Source organism: Pelodiscus sinensis, chromosome 2 (assembly GCF_049634645.1).
Source record: "Pelodiscus sinensis isolate JC-2024 chromosome 2, ASM4963464v1, whole genome shotgun sequence".
Taxonomy (NCBI): domain Eukaryota; kingdom Metazoa; phylum Chordata; order Testudines; family Trionychidae; genus Pelodiscus; species Pelodiscus sinensis.
Window position 1 is genome coordinate 19,399,331 of NC_134712.1, and position 24,168 is coordinate 19,423,498.

The window sequence follows — 24,168 nt, forward strand, 5'->3', positions numbered from 1 at the left end:
GCAAAAACATTGCTATTCAGAAATATTTCAAATGGCCCCAGAGCAAAGTCATTCAGGCAGGGATGATTAAGCAGTTAGCAGTATGAGATGAGAATGAACTCCCTCCGAGGCGAGGATCTGACAATCCCTCCCTTTCAGTTGGTGGTGAAATTAGAAGAACTCACCTCCCACCCCCACCCCAGCATCCCTTGAATCAAAGTAGTGGAATACAGAGACTTAGACAAGCAAGTCATGTATTCTATAAACAGAAGAATGGGACATGTTGTGGATTTTTTTTCCTTTTTGTCAGATGCAAAATAAATAAATTTTTTACAGTACTTTTCAATTTGCTCTTCAGCATCACTTGCTTTCTGAGAGGCTTGTATCGTGTCTCCTTTCCCAGTGACACTGATATCACACTTCAGGTATCCCTTGGCTCCTGTCCTAATGTCAGCAGGGTCTGTGAGAAGTGCCCACTTGTCACAAAACTGATGACCTGTAAAACATACAAGCTTAAACATCACTCAGGATAGTTTCTCAGAGCTCTGTCGCTGGGCATGGAGCTTTCACAAATACTCCCACTGCAGCATGCATGTCAGCAGTCAGAAAACAGCAAACAATGTTCATACTTTGTGAGAATAACCCTCCTGCTCACCAAGACTATTTGCAAGTGATAATAACAGTAAGTGGTGAATGACTGAGACGGAGAAGCACAGGCCAGAGTTGAGTGGAAATAAACAGGCTTGTTTGGAGCAGTGTGCAATGCTTCTCTGAGGGGCTGGCTGAAATTTCAGCACCAGACTAAGGGTACGTCTAGACTACAGGCTTCTGTTGACAGAAGTTTTGTCGACAGATACTGTCGACAAAACTTCTGTCGACAAAGAGCGTCTAGACTACATTGAGTTCTGTCGACAAAGCAAGCTGCTTTGTCGACATGGTAGTGTAGACGCAAAGGACAGTTTACATTCAATAATACCTTCTGTCGACAGAAACTCTGCCGACAGAAGGTGTTATGCCTCGTAAAATGAGGTTTACCAGCGTCGACAAAACTGCTGAGTTCTGTCGACATTATGTCGACAGAACTCAGCGGTAGTGTAGACGCAGGTATAGTTTTGTCGACAAAAGTCCACTTTTGTCGACAAAACTCTGTAGTCTAGACACACCCTGAGGGAAGGCTGCTTGAGAGAATGATAAGAAAAGCAGCCTTATTCAGTGGGTGCAGCTGGAGAGTGATTTGCCATGTCCAGTGGTGAAGCCCAGCAGAAGATTCCGAAGAAAACCATGGAAGGGCAGGAAAAAGACGCTCCAAGGGATGAATGATGAAAGATGAATCTGCCCAAAATGTATGGGCCAGTACAGCCCTCTCCTGGCTGGTGTCCTGTTTAAGTACGTTTGCTCTTCACCAAATTTTAGCCAGTTTTTCTTGATCAACATAGGGAGAAATGATTCCCTCTCTCGACTACCTCAGAGGAACAGAGGAAAGACAGAGCCACTCAGAGCTGAAAGTAAGTGGGTGCGCCTTGGTGCGCAGCTCTGGCAAGATCTGGCTGAGCTGCAGCAAAAGCCAGCAGGGAGCTATTTAAAGAGCTAGCAGGGACCTGGGTTGCCATCGGACAGTACCCATAAAATTGTTAAATTACTTTCACCTCTGGGGCAATTCCGGAAAATGGCTTTATATTGCAGGATGCTTATAAGGGGTAAACCCTCAGCCCCGTCAAGCCTGGTTAACAGAGTACAGATAGGGCCTGTGTCTTTCATTCTCTGAATGGGTAGAATGGTGAGTAAAATAGAGGCAGGCCTGCTGACTGGAGACTGGGGGAACAAACAGGGGCAACTGTGCCGGGGCCTAATGATTCAAAAAGACCTGGGACTCTAAGCCACTGCTACTGTAGCAGCAGCAGCAGCCGGAGCCCAAAGACCTTTAAATCATGTGGCATGCTCCAGGTGGCACTGAGGGATGCCTTTGGGATGGAAGCCCCAGTCCTGCCCCTTCCACCCAAGACCCTGCCCTTTCCATGGGCATGGAGCTGGGAACCCACCCCCCTTCTCCAGCCTGCCTTGCTGAGGGTCCTGGTGAGTGTGTCAGCCCCACTGAATGAAGGAAATACAGCATTGCAGCCTTCCTTTCTGTCTCTTCTCATTTGCATTTAAAGCTCCATTTTCCTACTACTTCACATTGCCTGGTAATGTATATATTTACAAAACACCCTTGGCCTTTCGTGGGAGTAACTGGGAAGGAAAGATGGTCCGGGGTACATCTACACAGCAACATTATTCCAAAATAACTACCTTTACTTCCAAATAACTTAGTCCACGTCTACACAGCAGGCAGTTATTTTGAAATAATGTCGAAATACTATCAAGCCAGAGGACTTCTTACTCCTGTAACCCTCATTGTATGAGGAATAATGAAAGTCGGAGGAAGAGTGCTCTATTGCGAAATAAGTGCTGTGTAGATGCTCCCATTTTGAAATAAGCTATTTCAAAATAAGTTACGCAATTGACATAGCTCAATTTGTGTAGCTTATTATGAGTTAAGTCCTGCTGTGTAGACGCACCCCTAGTGATTAGGACACTACTCTTGTTCGGAAAAGACAGGGTTCTATGCCTTAGTCTGTCACAGACTTCCTGTGTGACATTGGGCTAGGCACTTAGGGTACCCTGTGTACCTCTTAGGGAACATCTACACAGCAACATAGCTAGTGTTATTTCAAAATAACTTAGTCCACGCCTACACAGTGGGCAGTTATTTCGAAATAATGTTGAAATACTGTCAAGCTGAAGAACTTCTTATTGTATGTGTGAAAGTAGAAAGAATTATATTGTAAGAGAAAAATGAATTATACTGTAATACTAGAATAAGTTCGAGGAATGCTGTTTGTCCCTGAACAGGAAATAGAAGATTATGTTAATGTTATTTGTAGGTATGCAGAATGGATCAGAGTGGAGCCAGGTGTATCTGGGATAACAGGAAAAGGAACGTTAGGTGTTAGACAGAAAGTAATTGAGATAACCAGCGAGATATGGACAGGAGATTGCTGAGGCTTGATATGGAAATGAAGATATGTGACTAGTCTCATGGGAATCATGTGAGTTTTGCCCCCTTTTGTAATCTTGTTAATTTTGCTTTCTTTTGTCTGTATAAATCAAGGGGTTTGAGCCTTGTATGGTGCTCACATTTTCTGGGTGTATTAGCAGAGCGGCTTTGCTAATAAACAGAGTGGTCTGACAAATTTGTGAGTCCTGAGTCTGACTTAGACACGTCTACAATTGATGTAGCTCAATTTGCGTAGCTTATTTCGAGTTAAGACCTGCTGTGTAGACGCACTTAGTCAAGGTATGTCTACACCCCAAAAAACACCCACAAGAGCAAGTCTCGGTGTCCAGGTCTACAGTCTCAGGCTGATGCTCTGGTGCAGACATTCTTGCTTGGACTATGAGACTCACCTTCCCCACCAGGTTTGGGAACCTGAGCAGGAAAATTTATATCATTGTTTCTAGCACTGTCACACAAGCCTGAGTCTATAGACCCAAGCTCAGAGACTCACTGACACAGTTTTGTTTTGTTTCTGTGTAGACATAGTTTCTGTGTTTCAGCTCTCCATCTATAAAGCATCAAGCCTCTTCCTCACAGGGGTGCTAAGAAGTTAAATACATTAAAAACGGTGGCACTCAGATACTGCAGTATAGAAATCTGTTTTCAAATACCACACCCCCAGTCTGTGACTCACTGAGCTAGTCATAAAGGTGAGGTAGGAGGAAATCAGGGAAATTCCTTCCTGGGCTGTTTGTTTAAAATTTCTTAGGGTACATCTACATAGCACAGATATTTTGGGATACGGAGGTATCCTGAAATAGCTACCCCGTCTTAGAAATGCGCCCGTTATTTTGAAATATTTTTTGCAGGTGTGCTATTTCACCATCCCTGTAAACCTCGTTTCATGAGGGTTAAGAGATGGCTCAAAATAGCACATTACTTTGAAATTTGGCACTGTGTAGACTACACCAAATTTCGAAATAGCCTATTTCAAAATAGACTCAAAATAAGATAAGCAATTTGCATAGCACAAATTGCAGATCTTATTTTGAGTTTAGGGTGTGATGTAGACTCACCCATAAAGTGCTTAACAGCTATAGAGGTGCTGATGCAAATGGAGTCGATCTTTTCCTCTCTCCTGCTTTGTCTGTTTCTTTGTCTTTCTCGGTTTTTTTCTTTTCATTCATTTCAGAGCTCCACATGGTCTCCTTTCCCATCTCCTTTCTGTCTGCCCCAGGCCCTCCTTCTCCCCAACTCTCATATACACACACAAGACCAGATTTTCAAGTGTTCACCATCCATAAATGGGGCCAACTTTTTAAAAGAACACATTTTCCATTTAGTCATCTAAATAAGAGACAGATTTGCAAAAGCACCTAGCGTAGTGCAGATACTGTAGCAACACAAGGAGGTCTCCCCCCAACCCCCACCACCAAAAAAAAAAATCTAACCATTTCTTTTGGTGCCTACACAGAAGATGAGCTTGTCTGAGAACTTGGACCTTGGTGAATCACTCTGGAAGGGCCCCAAGAAGAGTCCAAATGATTAAAGATGACAAACAGCAGGAAAGAGATATGTAACAGAAGAGAAGTTAGAAAATGCATCTCCTACCTGGCTGATTATACACTGTCCCCAGATCTACCTTAAAGGAGCCAATCAATATGCTCCCAATCAGCTTGTTGTGCATGACCTGTTGAAGAAAGGCACATTGAAGTGTGACACCAGATTCTCCTCTATTCAATATATGAAGCAGCATACCATACAAATATATTTGACATAGATGACAAAAGCAACCAGTGTGGATGATACTGAGCAATTGATATAGACATCTTAGTCCTGGTCAATTTTTGTGCTACTTTAATTGTATGAGTTTAGAAACCAATATAGTTAAAATCAGTGGAATCCTCTAGTTTGGATGCAGTTATACCAATATAAGACTACTTATAAATGTCCATTTAAACACACAAGAAGGAGATAAGCAGTTTTATACTGGAGTAATGTCACTGACACTAAGGCTATGTCTAGACTGCAGGCTTCTTTCGAAAGAGGCTCTTTCGAAAGATCGCGTCTAGACTGCAGGCGGATCTTTCGAAAGAGAAATCCGCTTTTTCGAAAGAGAGCACCCAGCGAGTCTGGATGCTCTCTTTCGAAGACGGCCTCTTTACATTGAAGAACGCCTTCTTTCGAAAGAGGAACTTTCGAAAGAAGGCGTTCTTCCTCGTGAAATGAGGTTTACCGCCATCGAAAGAAAAGCCGCGTTCTTTCTAAATAATTTCGAAAGAACGCGGCTTGAGTCTGGACGCAGGGGAAGTTTTTTCGGGAAAAGGCTACTTTTCCCGAAAAAACCCCTGAGTCTGGACATGGCCTAAGGGATATGCCTCTTTAACTATATTAGTTTCTAAACCAATAGTTAAATTGGTACAAAAACTGTGCATAAACAGAGGAAAAGGAATTACATTATCACTTTCCAGTGTTTCAATATGTAGTTGGGTCCATAGGACACTTGATCCATCCTTCCAGGTTAAGAATTCAACACCCATGCAATCATTCCTCCTCACGTCTGGTTTTCAAATCCCTGTGTGTTATACCACTTGTGACAAGCAGGCTTCAGGCCAGAAGCATTTTCTTGTCATGGAGTTGGAAGAAAAGTTGTGTGAACTTGTTGTTATGAAACAAATCTCACATGATTTCAGGTTCCATTAAAAAATTGGAATTCAATCCATGTTTAAGAAAAGATTCACCTGGTCTAGAAGACCTTTCAGACAAATTTTGGGCAGAGATGGGCCTGAAACTAAAATCTATCTGAATTCACAGTTCATGTTTCTAGAACAGCCAAATCCACATACTATAAACTTGGGAAGAATTCAAATTTGGATCTGGATTTTTTAGACACAGATATAGGACTGGAAATCAGGGATTTGTTTGGATCTGTCATGGGGAAGCTAGACCACGAGTCTCTTCTTAAATCACACGACTTGTACCCAAAGATCACATGATTAGAGTCTTCAGCAAGGCCTTCTGGGAAACTGAGACAGCAGCCAACAATGCAAAACCAGACAAATCACTACTCTAGCGTCCATCTAATTTAAAAAAAATCTGAGTTAAAATAGGCTTTGGGATGGAAAGATGCCATGACAACAGAATGGTTTCATCTTGAAGCCAGGGAAACCAGCATCTTTAATGACCTGGACTTTGACTCTGTGACTGCAGTAGGAGTGTGAAACCACAGAAACCAAACTGGCAGCCCCATCGCACATACACTTCCACAAGTGCTGCGCAACCAAAACCACATTGTTTCATAAAGGTTTAGTCTGAGTGAGAGAGGAATCTGTGACAGAGAAAGTTCAGGGCAGGGTCCAATTCTCTCATTGCTCTCCTTTTATTTTTTTTCTCCCTTCTTTAGAGTCTGAGTGGATATTCAGGGATAGCCCCATGTGAAAACTACACTTTGTAGGCATATAGAGGCCTCCTTGTGTGAAGTGTGATGCATCCCTCTGAGATTCTGAATGTTCTCTATTCCCACTGAAGTACCACAGGACTCCACTCCTTGCAGGATGGGGCTCTTAAATGGACAAGGAAAAAAGGTAACAAACAGCACTTGTGTATGTAGTACTTATGTGTGCATATATTTTAACTCTTATTTTTTAAGTTTTCCCTGCTATGCAAGCCTCCCCCCAGCCTTGCTCCCCACCCAGATGCAGGAAAGCAGGCAAGTTTGAAGTTTCCAATCAAACTTTTCTTCTTTTCTCTATGGGAGGGAAGAAAGCACAATAATGATCTCAACAGCTAAAAAACCCCATGGTGGATTTTTTCCACAATCAGTGAACTCAAAAAATAACTGAAGGGGTTTTCTTCAAACTTTCCAGCTGAGAAGGAGCAGGAGAAATGACAGCATGAAATGTAACTGAGTCCTGGGGATAGAATGAAAGTAGAGTCTGTTATGCCTTCAGCATTGCAGAGTTGTTACCATAATGTGTTTGAAGATGTTAATGAAGAGGAAATGTATTCGTTTTTTAGGGTTTGGAAGACAGAAAAGGCCCATTTTCCCCCAAGAACAGGAATTGATTGAATGGCAGTTAAACTAACTGCTGGACTGATACATGGTAGTGATGGTACATTATTTGCTTTCCTTAGGCTTCTAAACACAGGTGTATCCATTTCCAGGATAATATGGATTCAGTGTGCAAGTGATAAATAGTCCTGAAGGCTGTTAAACTTTACTTCTCCTCGGGCTAGCTACCCACCAAGCAAATGCAGGAAGTTTTCCATCCCCTTTGGTGCTGTTTCTTGCCAAGACACTTATTTTCTCACTGATCCAATTTTATTCCCTTGTATTTTCTAAAGCTACGTTCCAAGATAACTAAAATGAATTAATACACATTAGCATTGCATTGGATTAGCATTTCCTTTATGAATGCCATGTTTTGTTTAAGATCTAGTCATTAAGACTGTGGGGCTAAATCCCCTCCGGCCTATGTCAAGTATCTCCACTGAATTCAGTGCAACTAGGTCAGTTTGTACCAGCTAAGGGAGTGGCCCATTTTCTCTGCCCTCAATCCAGATGCTGACAAATGGCTAAGATTCTCAAGAAAAACGTAATCAGAAAGGTTAATCATGGAAGTAAAACAACAGACTTTTTTTTACCAAGTGAAGGCTTGTTGTAAGTATAGTATAATTCAAAGAAAGAGATTCAGTGGGGAGAAAAAATGAATAAGCAAACTATTGATTTGAAATGCTCTGATTATTTTTGTATCTTTTAAATACATGTAGATAAACAGATAGCATTTGAATGGAAGAATTATTTCTCTTGAGAAAATATCCATTCTTCACATACAGCAAGTATTTTACAAAGAACTAATTGCATGCTCTATGAGTTTGACCCTGGAAACATCAGTTGGAGAGCACCAGGCCCAAAACATGCTTGCAATTGGGGTTGAAATACACATCTATGTGAAAGGCCAGCTAGGCGGCATATGCACTAGTTCAACCCCAAAGAATCTTTATATTAAGGATGTAAGTGGACCTAGTGCTATTGTTCTGCATAAGGTGAATTATACCCTTATATGCTGAGCTACATGAGCAAACACCAGAAGAGTAGGTAACTTAGAATATAAACCAAAATTTGCTAACACAGTTGACTTGCTGGGCCTCCAACTGTCCATTCATACCTTAAAATACCCACTTTGTGCATCCAACTAAGATAACTGCACTTCTGATGGTATAAAAATTGAGAGTGGATCTTGGTCCTTCAAATGCATAGTGAACCTCTCTATGAATCCTACAACAACAGTTTGTGTATGGATGGATCCGTATGACTCTTATGCAGCAGCCATCTGGTTCTGCCAGTCAAGTGCAAGTCCTGTTCTCATCAAAGCTGATTATTTGCTATAAATGGCCAAAGTCAGAGCTGTTCTTATCCATATGCGGAATTCACCATTGTGTAGGGCACCTGAAAATTTGGCACACCAATGAGTCTTAATGTCCACCCAGCTGCCTCTTCCTAGTCCTGTTCTGTGGCTCTGCGTCCTCTGAAGAGGATCTGGTTAACTTAAAAGAGAAAAAGCCTGCCAGACCTATTGGCAGAACACTCACTCTGGGTATGTCTACACTACCACCCTAGTTTGAACTAGGGTGGTTAATGTAGTCAATCGAAGTTGCAAATGAAGCCCTGGATTTAAATATCCCGGGCTTCATTTGCATCTTGCCGGGCGCCGCCATTTTTAAATCACCGGTAGTTCAGACTCCATGCCCGCGGCTACACACTGCACGGAGTAGGTAGTTTGAATTAGGCTTTCTAATTCGAACTACCGTTACACCTCGTGGAATGAGATCCTAATTAGAACTACCTACTCTGTACCGCGTGTAGCCGCAGGCACGGAGTCTGAACTACTGGGGATTTAAAAATGGCGGCGCCTGGCAAGATGCAAATGAAGCCCGGGATATTTAAATCCAGGGCTTCATTTGCAACTTCGATTGACTACATTAACCACCCTAGTTCGAACCAGGGTGGTAGTGTAAACATACCCTCTGTGAAAGAGCCAATCAAGTGGTAATGAAGCCATTTAACAGGCATGTGCCAAACCCCGGTATATACTGTCAGTTTCTAAATTTACTGTGTTAGTTCTACAGGACCTTAGTTTAAAATTTGCTATACAATATTTTATTAGTGTGTTGCTGAAGATTATAAAATCACATCTCTAAAAAATTGTTAGCCCTTCCCCTCTTAGGCTGCCATTGGGAATAAGGGCATCAGTTTAATAGTACTGTGTAGGACCCCATAAATCCCAAGGACAGCCCTGGGAAAAGAGCTTTATAAAATAATAGATACCTACCCCAGTACCTTGAACCATTGCTCATTTCTCTGACCAACTGCAAACTGAACCATTTTTAATTGGTTTTAAATGTTTGGATGTAAGGCTGGGACTGAAAGCAGGACTGCTGAAATATTAAATGAGAGGCAAGGCTTGTAATATTTCTAGATACAAGTGGCACAGTCCCAGATCTCTTTGACAATTCTTGCTCAAGCTCTAGCCCAGTTTTAGGTGTGGAAAAGGCTTAGGATATGCAGATAGGACCGGATGATCTGCTTGAGTAGACCATTGTATCTCCACAGAAGACTGAAGACTTGTTCCTAAACTATAGACATTTGTCCAACCCTCAAAACCAACACCCACTTAGATAGTCTCATCATCTTGGGCTTCTATAGGAAACAGATGTGCCATTGTCTTTCCATTTGCTTGTGTGAAACATTTTTCTGTGGGGAAAGTGCAAATTAGGTCTCTACCAGTTTTACATTTTAAATCTCTCAATCCTATGAGAAACACAAACACAGTCCCTACAGTATATTTTAAATGCTTCTTCAACCCTAAAATCAACTATTTTAGGAATATATTCCTGCAGAGATTATCAATTAATTCAGAACAATATGGCTTTCCCTAGATGCATGAAACCAGCTTTGACAAAATCAGTATCTGTATGCTTGCTCATTTCAGCATTCAAAGCAAGGCTGATTGGGATAGTTGGATTGTTCACAGGGGTTTGACCGCAGCAGAATTAATACAGTGTTGTACATGGGAACTGAATTTATATGTGGGTTCTTTTCTCTCCTGAATAATAAGGAACAATTAAAATGCTAGGATTATCTTAGCACTGGTATTGCTTATGTCTAAAAACAGCTTTCAAATTTGAACTTGGGTTGCATCTGAAGAAATGAGATAAGCCAAAAAACCAAAAGTTTCTGCTCAGTAAACTGAAAAAACCTGATGTGAAGGTTGAAAATTAAACAGATGAAAGTAACACTGAGGGATCCAGTAACATTGAGTGAAATTCATCCTTTACGGCAATGTTTCTCAAAGTGGGCTGTGGTGGTTATACCACTTCCTGTAGCTCCCCTTGTCTGGAAATGGCAAACTGCAGCCAATGGAAGCTACGAGGCTCCGTGGCTATGGACACTTTCGATAAACAAAGCATCTTGCGGCCCACCAGTGGCTTACCAGAGTAGGCCCACAGCCCACTCTGAAAAACACTGCTGTACAGACAGCCAAAGTGAAGTCAATGTACCACTCCAATATCCTACCAAGTAAAACACTGTTCACTAGTTCACTAGTTTATCATTTACTTTTGAAATACTTAAATTCAAAATAATTTATTTTAATTTTGAAATACTGATGTACTGGTGTTAGTACTCTTCTTCTCTATTGCCTGCTAAAAGTTTTTATCTGCCTCTTTTAACTACTCAGTCTTTGGGTGCTTATGACTATTTGTTTTTCCTGTTACCTTCCAGCTCGCTTTCCCCTTGATATTTTTATACCCACTTCCTCTTCTTGTTTCCCCGCTCCCTTCTCCCCTGTTTATTTCTGTTCTGCACAGTCAACACTCTGGTCATCCAAAGAAGTGGGTTGTGCCCACGAAAGCTCCTGATACCATCTACATGTTTTGTTAGTCTTTAAAGTGCTACCAGACTAATTGTTGTTTTTTAAGTTTATTTTGAAAAGATGTCCATGAAAATTCACACCGAATCTTGCTGTAGGGCTGTTACATTATTACCAGTTGCCATTTTTTCCTTTTCACACCCCTCATTTCTCCTTACTGCACATAGATTCAACCTCATGGTACTACTGGCATCTAAAACAAAATTTTCTGTTTTTACAAACACTGTTAGGCCTAATATAACACCCACCACCAAATATTTGATTCCGTTTAATAAAATAGCACTAAAACTTTCCAGAATACTTACAGAGATTTTAATAATTTTGTCAAACAAATGCACTTGAGGTCCAATGAAGTCAAACACAAAATACTGTGGAAAAACAAAATTGCAGATTAGTATTGTCTTATGCTGTCATTAGCAAGCATTCAGTTTGAAGTTCTGGCCTAATCGAATATACTTCAACGTATGTTTCTGACTATATTCAAACAGATGCTACATTTAAGAGCTATAAAGGCAAAGGGTAGAGGCAGAAAAGATAGGAAGCCCAGAAGAAGGGCCACTTTAGAAGTTATTTTATCAAACTTCTTGTATGACTTGCAAAAGCAAGTGTTGGGGCTATTTGAACTTGGAGATAGTGATGATGGGTTGGGGAACTAGGCTGGGAAAGAATGAGGGATGAAGTGGTAACAGGCAGAGGATGAATGAGACACTGTAAGTAGCATCCTTAGCAGAGAGGGACCATGAAAAGAGAGACTGAGAGGTACAGAATGGAGCACAGTGGTCACTTCCATACTTTAAATGTAAACAGCTTGCTGACAAACTTCACTTGTCAGAGAGATTACACTGTTTTAGCTATTAATCTTTAGTCACTCTACTGTGAACAGTTACCATTCTGCAAACCATTTCAAGCCACTTCCCAACTGCAAGGTACATACTTCATTGTAAAACGGGGCATTTGTGCCTTCTTTGACTGTTGTTTGTTTCTTTTCATCTCCAATCTCTATGATTACCACTGGATCAATATTCTCACCAACTAATTGCCGGGCTTCAATTATGGTTATCGCAATCTGCAGGGCACAAATACAACACATGTACAAAAACAGTCTCAGAGTCAGTTATTTTAATTAGCATAAATAATGTTGCTATAAATATGTGCACTCTTGTTCACTCACCTGATAATTCTGGGATTTTATGTCGTCTTCGTGAACCTTGCACACCAGTTTTGCTCTGTTTAAATTAGAACAGAACATTATGCATCAGCCATCAAGAGCGTGACTTTCTTAGTTCTTTGACACATGCTCAAGAGATGTGTTTAATACTATTTTTCTTGAAAGTACTATTTTTAGTAGCCAGTTTTGAGACAGGCTACTTGATTTGATGCCATCAGCGGTCACTTCAAATGTAAGCCTTTAGATATTTCTTGAGGATAATGAAACTGAGTATTTCCAGCTCTCCCAGAAACAGCTTTGTGTATGTCTTCAACTTTTACTAAATGCTTATATGAAAATGCAAAGGGGGAATTAATACGAGGAACTGAAGTTTTCTGTCTGATTCTTATCTAGTTTGTAGATTCATAGATTTTTAAGGCTGGAAGGGACCATGAGGATCATTTAACCTGACCTCCTGAATAAAACAGGACTTGATATTTCTAACTTCATCAGATGTATGTGTAGGTATGTCCTGTACATTTATATATGTAGACCCTGCTTACTTTGAGTGGCACTCTGCCCCCCTCTAGTGGCTGTACTACAGGCTTGGCTAACAGAGGCATGTCTTTTAGTTCAGGCGGTAAAGGCTCATGCCTTTACTCCAAAGGTCCCAGGTTTGATTCCCATGTGGGTCAGCATTTTCTCAGACACAGGACTCTTAGCCCAGGCTGTAGTAGGCTCATCAGTCTCTAGCGGACCTAATCATCATGAGAGGGGGACACAATATGACTCTGAGCAAGCAGGGATTACATTTATGTAAAGTAACTCTGCACACAGTGTTATATAGCTATCGATACATAACATATATAAATACAGGTTCTAATACAATGCTCTCTGAAGTAAATGAAAGACTTCTGTGGGACTTGCATCAGAATCACATTTTTCCCAGATGATCAACCATGGCATCTCTCAAGACTCCTGTCCTCTTTCTCTAACTTTCGTTAACAGCTTAGTTCTGGTTCTCCCTCCATTACTCACACTGTGCGGTGACCTGCATCTGGTGACAATCATAATATACCATGTGCAGAAGGTGAGAGACCAATAATTTCAGCAAGTTCATATTCTAACCTCTGGATCTGCTGTCAACAATAGTGCTGTCATACAGAAGAACAGGATGGGGTATAACAAGAAATGTTAGCACTGCAGCAAAGTACCTTTTCCTCTGCGGCCCTGTAGGTGCAAAACCACTGTAAGATGCAGCATCATCATACATCAAATCACTCTCTCCCTCTTCTTGTCCTCCAGATATCTCATGGTGAAGATTCCCACTATCATCGTGGTCACCTGATTAACAAACAAATAAAGGAAATGTGGACTCATAGAATCAGAAGAGTGTAGGGCTATAAGGGACCCTGTGAGGTCCTCTTGTCCATTCTTCTGCACTGAGTTACTACCTAACATAGCTAGACCATCTCTGACAGGTGTTTAACCTGTTCTTGAAAACCTCTAATGATGGGGATTCTACAACCCCATTTGTCACATTTTTCCCCTCATATCTAACCTAAATCTCCCTTGTTTCAGATTAAGCCAATTACATCTTGTCCTATCTTAAATGGACATGAAAACCAACTGATCACTACCCCCTTTCTAACAGCCCTTCACCTGTTTGAGGACTGTTATCAGGTTCCCTCTCATCAGTCTTCTTTTCTCAAGATTAAACAAACCCAGGTTTTTTAACCATCCTCACGGATCAGGTTTTCTACATTTTTTTTTATCATTAGTGTTGCTCTTCTCTGCATTCTCCAGGTTGCCCACATGGCCATCTTTTTCAAGGTTGGTGCCCCAAATTGGACACAATACTCTGCTGAAGCCTCACCAGTGCCAAGCAGAATGGAACAATTACCTCCAACTTTTTACATATAACATTCCTGTTAATACATCCCGGAATTATATTAGTTTGGGGGCGAGGGGTTGCAACTGCAATACATTTTGGGCTCATTTTCCATTTGTGTTCCACTATAATTCCAAGATGGTTTTCAGCAGTACTACTGCCTGCACAGTTATTCCCCACTCTCTAGTTATGCATTTGATTTTTCCGTCTTAAGTGTCGGACTTTGCACTTTTCTTTACGAATTTCATTTTGTTGATTTCTAATCAATTCTCTGATTTATCTAGATAATTTTGAGTTCCGATCCAGTGTCCCACGTTGCTTGCAACTCTTCCTTGCATGGTGTCATCTGCAAAACTTATAAACATGTTCTCCACTCCATTTGCTGAGTCATTCATGAAAATATTGAATAATACAGGTTGGACCTCCCTGGTCTGGCACTGTCAGGACCTGACCGGTCCTAAACGAGAGAATTTGCCAGATCAGGGATGGTGTCCTGTCACTGGCCTCAAGCCCCATCACCCCAGCAAGCACCGTGCCTTGCCCTTCCTTCCTCCCTACCTGTCTGGGCTGCTTGCCCAGCTGCTGCCCACTCCTTGGGCAGCACAGTCTCCGGCTCCTGCCTTGGGGATCCAGCCCTGTGCATCCAGGGGCAGCCGCGGGGCTTTGGCTCCCCCAGATCTGTGCTCCAGCAGGTTTCTGCAGGGCTCTGGCCCCATGCTCCAGCAAGCTGCTGCAGGGCTCTGGCCCCGTGCTCCAGCAGGCTGCTGCGTGGCTCTTGCCACTCTAACAGGCTGCTGAGAGTCTGTGGCCATGTGATGCCACAGGGCTCAACTCCAGCCCTATGTTCTCAGGGGCTGCTGCAGTGTCTTGGCCCTGCACTCCTGGTATGTGCCAAGAAACTCTGGCCCTACACTGACTCATGCTGCTGGGAGACTCCAGCCTGGCCCTGCACTTCTAAAGGCTGCCACGGGGCTCCAGGAGGTCCTTTCTGCCCTTGGGTTCCTGGGCTATCTGGTGCAGGAGCATCTCTGGTCCTGCTAGATGAAGGATGTTGCTGGACCAGAGAGTGCCGGTTTTTGGAGGTGCAACCTGTACTGGACCCAGGAATGATCCATGCAAGACCTCACTAGATATGTGCTCCTAATTTAACAATGAACTAATAGCTAATCTTTGACTGCAGTTGTTCAATCAGCCATCTCATAGTAACTGCATTGTTTAAGAGAATTTTAAGTGGGACTCTGTCAAAAGTTTTAATACCTACAATCAAAGTATATTACATCTATTGCTTCCTCCCCTCCTCCCGATTCACTAGGCCATAATCCTATTAAAAGAAGGAAATTAGGTTAGCTTAGAATGATTTGTTTTGGATATATCCATGTTGGCTACTTCTTATTCCCCTTTTGTCCTCTAAGTGACTGTAAATTTACTGTATGATAATTTGTTCCAGTATTTTTCCAAGTATCATAGTCAGGCGGATTGGTCTATAACTCCCTGGGCTTCTTTATTCTCCTTTTGAAAGATAAGTACTAGGCTTACACTTCTCCAGTCCTTTGGGGCCCATCTTCCAGGCGTTCTCAAAGATAATTGCTAACTGTTCCAAGATTGCTTCAACTAGTACATTAGGGTGAATTTCATCAGGCCCCACCAACTTGAATATATCTAATTTATCTAAATATTCTTTAACCTGCTCTTTTCCTATTCTGGTTTTTGTTCCTGCACCCTTTTTGTTGATATTAGTTGCATTAAATGTCTGCTCATAATTAGCTTTTTCTAATGAAGACCAGTGTTCCCTCTAATTTTTTTCCATATATGAGCAGAATAAATTTTGTTATGTGCACGAAAGCATGCACATATGTACCCCACCAGTGGAAACACATGCTGCTGGCTGTGGTCAGTGAGGGTGCTAATCAGCTGGGTGGCATTTGAAACTCTTCTGGGTGGCCTCCTAAACACTCCGCTTACTGGGAACACTGAAGACCAAAGCAAAACAGGAGTTAAACAACTCCACCTTCTTGGTGTTATCGGTTCCTAGCACTCCTTCCCTGCTATGTGGGGTACCTACATTTTCCTTCATCCTTTTCTTGAAGGTTTCTGATTTCTTCTTCCAAAAATACAGTAATGAACAAAACACTGTTTCCAGCAGGGAGTTTAATCCCCATGTGCTCTGAAGCCTGAACTGGCTTCCAATTCAAGCTTTAATCAATGCTGACTCTCTTACAGACTGAATCCCTCTGTATCCTCTGCCATTAAGGCCAGCCAGAGCACTCAGGCTAACAACTCCTAGATGTAAATGTGAAAAAGTGGTAATTGAGCTATTTACAGTGAAGATCCATCAGCTCTGAAATGTGCTCCCAGCCTGTGTGCGCTTGGCCTGGCAGAACCCCCAAGTCTGCTATTTGTTGTGGCACATAGCAAAGCAGTCTGTACAGGCTGCCCCCAGGAGACAGGAGTAGGGGAGGAGTGAGTGAGCTGTGAGTGTGGGGTGATTCTGAAGGATTTGGGGTGATTCTGAAGGATCATTATGCAAACATAGGAAATATTGCAGTTCAGTGGCCTTAACATGAACCCAAAACAGCAAATATCCAAAACAGTAAGGCCATTGAAGTTGGCTGCCCATTCGAAACACTCTAAAGGTGTCCCCCATTGGGCATCCAAAAACTGATGCACCCCCAATCAGAGGCCATTTTGAAAGTTTCCTTTAAATTCTGTGTGTCTCCATGTGCAAAATGGAGGTGCTAATCGTAAGTCCCTCCCTCCCTGCTGCCACTGATGCGTGAGAGGCACTCGGCAGTAAGTTGACGAGAGCCACAGAAAAGCCTATAAATACATGGGTAGGAAAACTTGGCCAGGAAGCCATCTTCAGAAACATTGGCATGGTTCTGATTGAAATCAATGGTTCAGCCTCATCTGGCATAAATGCATTGCCCCATTAGGTTCAGCCAAGGCCATCCCTACCGATACTAGTGTCCTACACAGTCGTGCACCAGTACCCTCCTGGGGGTAGCTGAAGCTGTGGGGGAGCAGGATTGCAAACTCTCCCAGACCAGATGCCATTTACTATAGTGACATCCAGTCAGAGAGTTGGTAACCTGGACCAAGGCAAGGAAGGGGAGGCCAGAGGAGCAGGCAGCCATGCAGCCAGCCAAAGAGAAGCAGCACGTTTAGGGGGAAAGCAACGTTTCTCTCCAGTCACCTGCTGCATGGCTGCCCCTTGCTCAGTCCTCCAGCCTGAAAGGGCCACTCGCCTCTGACTAGAGAATCGGGGTTGGTTGCTGAGCCCTAGGGTGCGGCTGGAAGATGGATTGGGGGGCAGCCACATCGTCACTGAGCTGGGGGGGAGGGGGGAGCTGAAGGATGGAGGCAGTCTGTGTCCATAGGCATCAGCTTGCAGCTACATAAGGCCCCATGAAATCTGGGGCACTCTGGTGCCTCAAATATTGTAGTGCCTTACGTGGCTGCATGTTTTGCCTTGTGGTAGGGATGGCCCTGAGTCCAGCTACACTGATTTAGCCCCAAGGGTTTCTCTGTGCATTTTGCTTTTGTTCTGCTTTTGCTGTCTCATGATCACTGCTCATATCCTATTTACTCTAGCATGTGGTGTTTGATTACTACATTTTATTGCTTTACTCTATTTACTTTGTAGGTTGAAACACTCAGAATTCTTTTCCAGCTGGGAACGGCCATGTGACAGAATTATATAATGTCAAGAAAAATCTTTTCCATTTAAATTTATCAATACAAAATCTAAAATAATTTTGTAATGATTTTCTTTATGCCATCTATTATCTTGATATCTGAGCGGATATTTTGGGGACTTCTACATAGTCCCTGCAATAACAAAGGACTCCTTCCTTTTACTAATCAGTCACAAATGTCACATTGTGTGAATCCACCAATAGAAAATAAACATGATACAATTAGTGGAACATAATCCATGGGTGTCCTCTTGCTTTGATATATCTTGTGAGCTCCAGCAGAAGACAATATCCTCAATCAGAACAGAGAGAGAACCTACTGTCTTGTTAAGAGATTTCTCCCATAGTCCAGATGTTTAGTAATCAAAGGCACTAATGATGCTCATGTAGTTGCAACAAAGTGATGTAGATATCTCTAATGGCAGAATCTGCTGTATTGAACAGTTGCTGAAACATGAGTACATGGAAAAGTGCAGCACATTTCAGTAATGAAGCAATGTAACACATTGTAAAAGAATAGGACCACGCAGGAACGTAGTGGTTATTGTTAAGCTGCACACAAGGTTCCCTCAGAACTACATGGCAGTAGTATAGATAGAAGTCAAATCTTCCTGATCCAAAAGCTTAAGCTCTTGCCAGGTGAAGTAAAGGAGAATTGCCTTTGGTGTAGCATCTGTTAGCAATATAATGTCTATGACACACAGTTAAGTATTTCTGTTTCTGTGCAATTGAGGGTCAGTCATGGTATACATACATACCAGGAACTTCTCTACTGTATTAGAATTCATAGACTGCAGTAAACACACCGTAACCCATGTTTTAAAAGACTTTGTGTAATTCCAGGCATGACCTCACACCTAGGATTTATGAGACCTAACTAACCCCTTCTGTACAAGACAGCTGCTGGGGTGGTGGAGGTGAAAGGGAAAACTGGAGGAACAGGAGAGTAAAGCAGTGGGGAACGACACCTAGGAGCATCTCGTGATTTTGGAAGAGGGAAGTGCAGCAGGAAATGGAGAAATAGGAACCTGGGTAAATTATGGGTGCAAGATCCAAGTATTAGATAAAAATGTAAAAATATTTAAAATTCCTGGACTCATGGGTGTCAGGAGGGGGTGCCAGGAGGGTCACCCACAGGGGCAAAGAGAGGGCATGGGGGCACCCCATTTAGAAATTAAAAATGTGATGGGTGTAAAGGGGAGCATTGCACTTCCCAAGTGCTACAAGTCACCTGACTGGGCTTTAATTCTATTCTCAGGCTTCTGACAATCACAACCACTAAGTTTTTGCTCTTGTGATTTACAACTTCTGGATGGAATCATAGTCCTGGATGGAAATCAAAATTGCCTGTAACTTAATCAATATGTATCTAGATTGAACATTCCCTTATTTAGTGCTTCCCTAAAGGAAAAATGGTTTTGACCATTTATTTCTATAATACAAGACTAATTTCAGATGCTGTAATCTGCATTCATATGATTGTTCACTGGTTGTAACCGAAGAGTTAGCCTGTAGGAGTAGGGTGTGTGTTTATATTTAGTTAGGACTGATAATGAACTTACTGCCCATTTTATCGTTTCTTAAACCAATAGTTGTAAGGCTCAATTCAAATGATTTTACAGATGAAGTTGGGGATAAAATAATCTCACCCTTGTTCTCTTTTCTAACCAGGTGTAATATTGATTTACTAGGCCTTACCTAGTGCACCTTTGTTTTCAATAGTTAACCCTTTCTCGCCTTTTTTCTTCTTCTTCAGCTTTATGCCAGCAAGTAGCCCCTTTCTGAAAAAGAAGTTACAAAAATTATAGCAATGTAGCTCCAAGTTTTGTTCTACACAGAAGTCAATTTCATTTAAGAAGCTGTTCATAGGGAATATTAATATCCAAGTAAGATTGTGTGTATTCAGTTCCCTCCCTATGGAAAAAAAAAGTAATAAACGCAAACAAGGAAACTTTCTATTATGTTTTTGTGCCTTATTCTGCTGTTATTCTATTTTCAAACTTAAAAACATACAGAGCAATATATTTATTCATTTGCTTCTTATAGAATGTTCTTGTAACTTTACTTCAAACTAAGGCAACCGATCAGAGGTAAAGAAAGAAAAAACAAGCTAAGCTTCTATTTCTATTGACTTCCCACACAGCATAATTACTGAGAAATGATAAGACCAAAGATGTATTTGCTAATTTAAAAGCTTCAGGGCGGATGAGTTTACACGTTCCAAGTCAAAAGCAGTGTTTCCGTGAATTAAAATAAACATAGACTGTTAGCTTTAGGCATACTTTAACCACCATGTTGTTTTGTTAGTCTCTAAAGTGCCACAGTACTACTCATTCTTTTTAACCACCATGTTACCTGCTGTGCTGCTGCGGCATCTATTGCTACAATGATTTTCGCTGACATTGTGAAATGCAATACAAAGAAGCATGGAGGGAACCCAGGGCTCAATTCTACTTCTCACTGACCTCAGCAGATTCAGGCCCCTAGGTTGCCACCTTTAAAGCAAATGCGCTACATCCCATTCTTACAGCTCTGGCCTGGACCTGAGTTGGGCTTTCAAAGCTTTGTTCTTTTTTCTTTTGTGTTTCTTTTTTCATGGCACTGCAGCCATTTAATACATGTGTTGAACTTTTTTAAACATGGAAAAGAAAGCCAAAATCTATCAGTGTCATAGAAAATGCTTCCTGCTGAAAAAGCATTACTATATTTCTTCCCCAGCAAGGTTTAACAAGGGTGAGGAGAAAGGTCAACTATCCATCTACCCATTTTTGGCTACATGACTCTCCAATACCCTATTCCATTTCTTATTAATTATCAGTATCGCAGTACTTCTTAGTAGCTCCAGCCATGGACCATCAATGCTTGGTGCTGTACAAACACAGAACAAAGAACGACCCTGCCTATGACTGAGTGTACCAACCCTGCACTGGTGAGGCGAGGGTTAAAGCAGAATTCCTTCACTGCTGCTGGCATGCTACCAATTCAGGGTGCAATTAAAAGGGAGCAACTCAACTCAGTCTGAGCTAATCCAAGAGGAGACCAATCAAGTGCAGCAAGCTCCTACCAGACAGCCCTCAGGTCAGCATTGCGATTAGGACCAATCCACTGTTTTGAAGGGCTGTGAATTAGAACCTGGTGGAGTAGAGTGGATATGGGTTCCCCCGCCTCACTGGTGGCTAACTCTACCCTGAACTATAGCTGCTAAGCAAATGGCTGTTGGACTCTTGCCACTTGATGACACTATCTTGAGCTATTCCCACTAGGCAGCCTTTTAACTCTCGCCAGAGGCCGATATTACCCTCAACTATAAGTGCCAGGGAAATTGACTTTCACATTGGGCATTATCCTCAGAGTATTACCAATAGGCAGTATTGCCAGTCTGGGACACATAGACAATCCCCCTAAAACTGACCCTAATAGTTCACAATCTAAGCTGTTAGGGTGAGGTCCAGTCTAGTGTTTCAGCTAGCTAGTACTTATCTCTACAATAAGCCATAAAAATAGGTCCAAACACTTCCCATTTTGGAGTTTGTTTCATCATGAGCTGCTCTGAGAAGCTTTAACCATTTTTATTCTGTGGTAGGACACTGACTTTCCTGGAGCAAAGCACTGAAGACTAGTTCACTGTTAACTGGCTCATTTATCCTCTTCTAATCAAAACCATCCATTTAGGGGAGCAACATGTGCCATACAGGCTAGAATTGCAGAAAAGTGTGTGTGCAGCTACATGCATAAAATGTGCAAACTTAGCAAACCTAGTTGTATATTCAATTGCAGAGAGCATACATACAATATCAGAATGCAAATACATGCATATTTTTGCATTCATAATTCCATGCAAATTGTTTCTGAATATTTGCCCTAGAGGCAAAATAGGTGCCAAAGGAGTACAAACAGAATTTTGCATTGCTCTGTGAATTTATGATGGCTTGCTACAAAATCATTTTCTTCCGGATCTTATTTTTTCAAATGCTGACTCAGGACCCTGTGTGATAGTGTTTTGTCATAGCTAGATGCTGACGCCACGATATCTCTGTCCCAATGTAGTGTTGGTGTCCCTGTAATGTACAATAAATACTCAGAAATTAGTCTTGTCAGGAAAAAAGGTCCCAGCACATTTTAACTGGAGAAGCACTTAACTCATTGTAAGTACTTAGCTCACTGCAGAGTTTTTTCAGAAAAATGGCTGTTTTTCTGAAAAAACTTTGCTTACTTCCAACTGCAATCACGTTCTTTCACACACAAAAAAAATCGAAAGAACAGAGGGGGTTTTCTGACATTGGTAAACCTCTTTCTACGAGGAAGAAATCTTTTTTCCGAAAGAGCTCTTTCGAAAAAAGGCATGTGTAGATGGGGAAGAGGGAGTTCTTTCAAAAGAAGAGGAAAAAGGAAAAAGCACAGGTGCCCTGGTGGCCACTTTGTCCATAGTAATCACAGCTTAAATGCGAGTTAGCATCCACAGTGTATGTCTACACTACCCCGCTAGTTCGAACTAGCGGGGTAATGTATGCATACCGAACGTGCAAATGAAGCCCGGGATTTGAAGTTCCACGAGGCGTACAGATAGTTCGGAATGGCTTGCTAGTTCGAACTATCTAGCCCGTGCCGCGTGTAGCCGCGCGGCACGGGGTTCGAACAAGCTGGCATTTAAAAATGGCGCCGGCCGGCTTATGCAAATAAAGCCTGGGAAATTCAAATCCCGGGCTTCATTTGCACGTTCGGTATGCATACATTACCCCGCTAGTTCGAACTAGTGGGGTAGTGTAGACATACCCACACTGAGTGGACGCTATCTCTCGAAAAAGCAGATCGCTTTTTCGATGCACTTTTGCTGTGTAAACACTCTCTTTTGAAAGAAGTTTTTTGGAATATCTTGGTTGTGCCTAGAAAATGTGAAGTGCTAGGAATGGGACTGATTTCCATAACATAGAAAGTGAGGGGGAGGAGAAAGGAGGAACACAAAAGGGACAGACACAGAGAAGAGGGATGTGATACTGAGAGTGGCCACTGAGGGCAGCTGCAGCACCAAGAGTGGCCCAGTAGGGCTGGGGCTCCACCATCTTGCCTACCACTGATAAGGAACCCCCCAACCCCAAACCTGGAGCAATGGGCAGGGGGCAGCCATTGGAGGCTGGGGCACTCTTCAGCACCTGTGCCCCCCCACAGCCTATAGGTTGCATGGTCCCCCCCAAACAGTTAGCAGGCCATGGGAGGGCACTGGCAAGGGAGCATGGCTCTGACCCCCTGGGAGGAGTTACCACTGGAGAAGCACCACCCTCACTGCCACAAACAGCCCCAGTAAACCTCCCCACCTCCTAGCCCCATGTCTTGAGCTCTCTGCCCTGAGTCCTGCACCTCCTACCTGCCTTGACTTCTGCACCCCCACCCTTTGTCCAGAGCCACACACCTCCAGCACTGTGCCCAAAGCCATCCACCCTCTGCTTCTCACCCCCAAACTCTCACTCCAGTCTTCATTTTTTAAAAATACAATAATTTAAATAAAGCACATGTATTTTTCATTTATTTTCCCCCCAAAATATTACTTCAGTTAATGACCCTAAGCAATGCTGGGTACATCTGCTAGTCTACTATATATCTGAGAGAATTTGTGTGTCTGCTTGTCTGCCCATCCAGCCGCCTGTGAATCTGTTTGTTCAAGAATGCCTCCTAACGGTAAGAACGAGGAGCCCCAAATTTCCTCTTGTCATAACTTAAAGCAAGGTCAGGGTTTTGTTGTGCCAGGATAATGGGATGTGCATGGCATGGGATTGTTTCTCATCAAACGGAAAAGGAGGGCTGTGATAGTAGCGACATTTCAACTCCAGAATGGCCACGGGAGGAGAGGGGAAGAGGGAGGAGGCAGCAAGCACAGGGCACCGCTGGCAGCTGCACCACCACCATTCCTGAGCCTCACACTCCCTGCCACCTCCTCTGACCTTCCTTCCGACCTCCCCACTCCCTGCCCAGAACCCCTCCTCATCCCTCAACCCTGACGCCTGCACTCCCCCACACCTCCAACCCCCTTGCCCAGAGCTCCCCATATTCCCAAGCCCCTGTCCTGATTTCTGCACCCCTCACACCCACAGCCTCCTGCCCTGAAGGACCCAAGCAACTCCAGGAAAATCTTTTCATTGTAGCTAAAACAAACGAGTAAAAAATAATCACATTTTCTTTTATTCCCCTTGGAGGACTTAAGTATGAAAACTGCTACAGGAACAAAAACATTTTTTCCCCAAAACTACAGTCTGAACCAGGTAGGGAAAAGACAAAGGCATCTAAGAAGTGGAAGTGATAGTGTTAGTTACTTAAACAACCAAAAATGAGTTTTCTGGAGCCTCCAAGTGCAGCTAATTATGATGCAGATGTTACCGAAAACCCGAAAAGTAATTATCTAAGCTATTGGATTCAGTCCAATGACCAGACACAACAGGAATTTCAGCACTGCAGTGCTGCATCTTACAGCAGAAATGCACTACAGAGGTATGGTT

At 42.6% G+C, this 24,168-nt stretch overlaps 1 protein-coding gene across 1 annotated transcript in view; it reads right to left on the minus strand.

Moving 5' to 3' along the window:
* FER1L6 (fer-1 like family member 6) overlaps positions 1–20,055 on the minus strand; it is a 95,871-nt gene extending 75,816 nt beyond the window's left edge. The window contains exons 1-8 of the mRNA XM_006137479.4: positions 20,036–20,055; positions 19,379–19,461; positions 13,309–13,438; positions 12,119–12,173; positions 11,882–12,013; positions 11,253–11,315; positions 4,628–4,706; positions 319–475 (exon numbers count right to left, since the gene is read on the minus strand). Of these exons, the coding sequence (XP_006137541.4) occupies positions 319–475; positions 4,628–4,706; positions 11,253–11,315; positions 11,882–12,013; positions 12,119–12,173; positions 13,309–13,438; positions 19,379–19,461; positions 20,036–20,055 (719 nt within the window). The remainder of the gene's footprint in view (positions 1–318; positions 476–4,627; positions 4,707–11,252; positions 11,316–11,881; positions 12,014–12,118; positions 12,174–13,308; positions 13,439–19,378; positions 19,462–20,035) is intronic.
* Between the last annotated feature and the right edge of the window lie 4,113 nt (positions 20,056–24,168).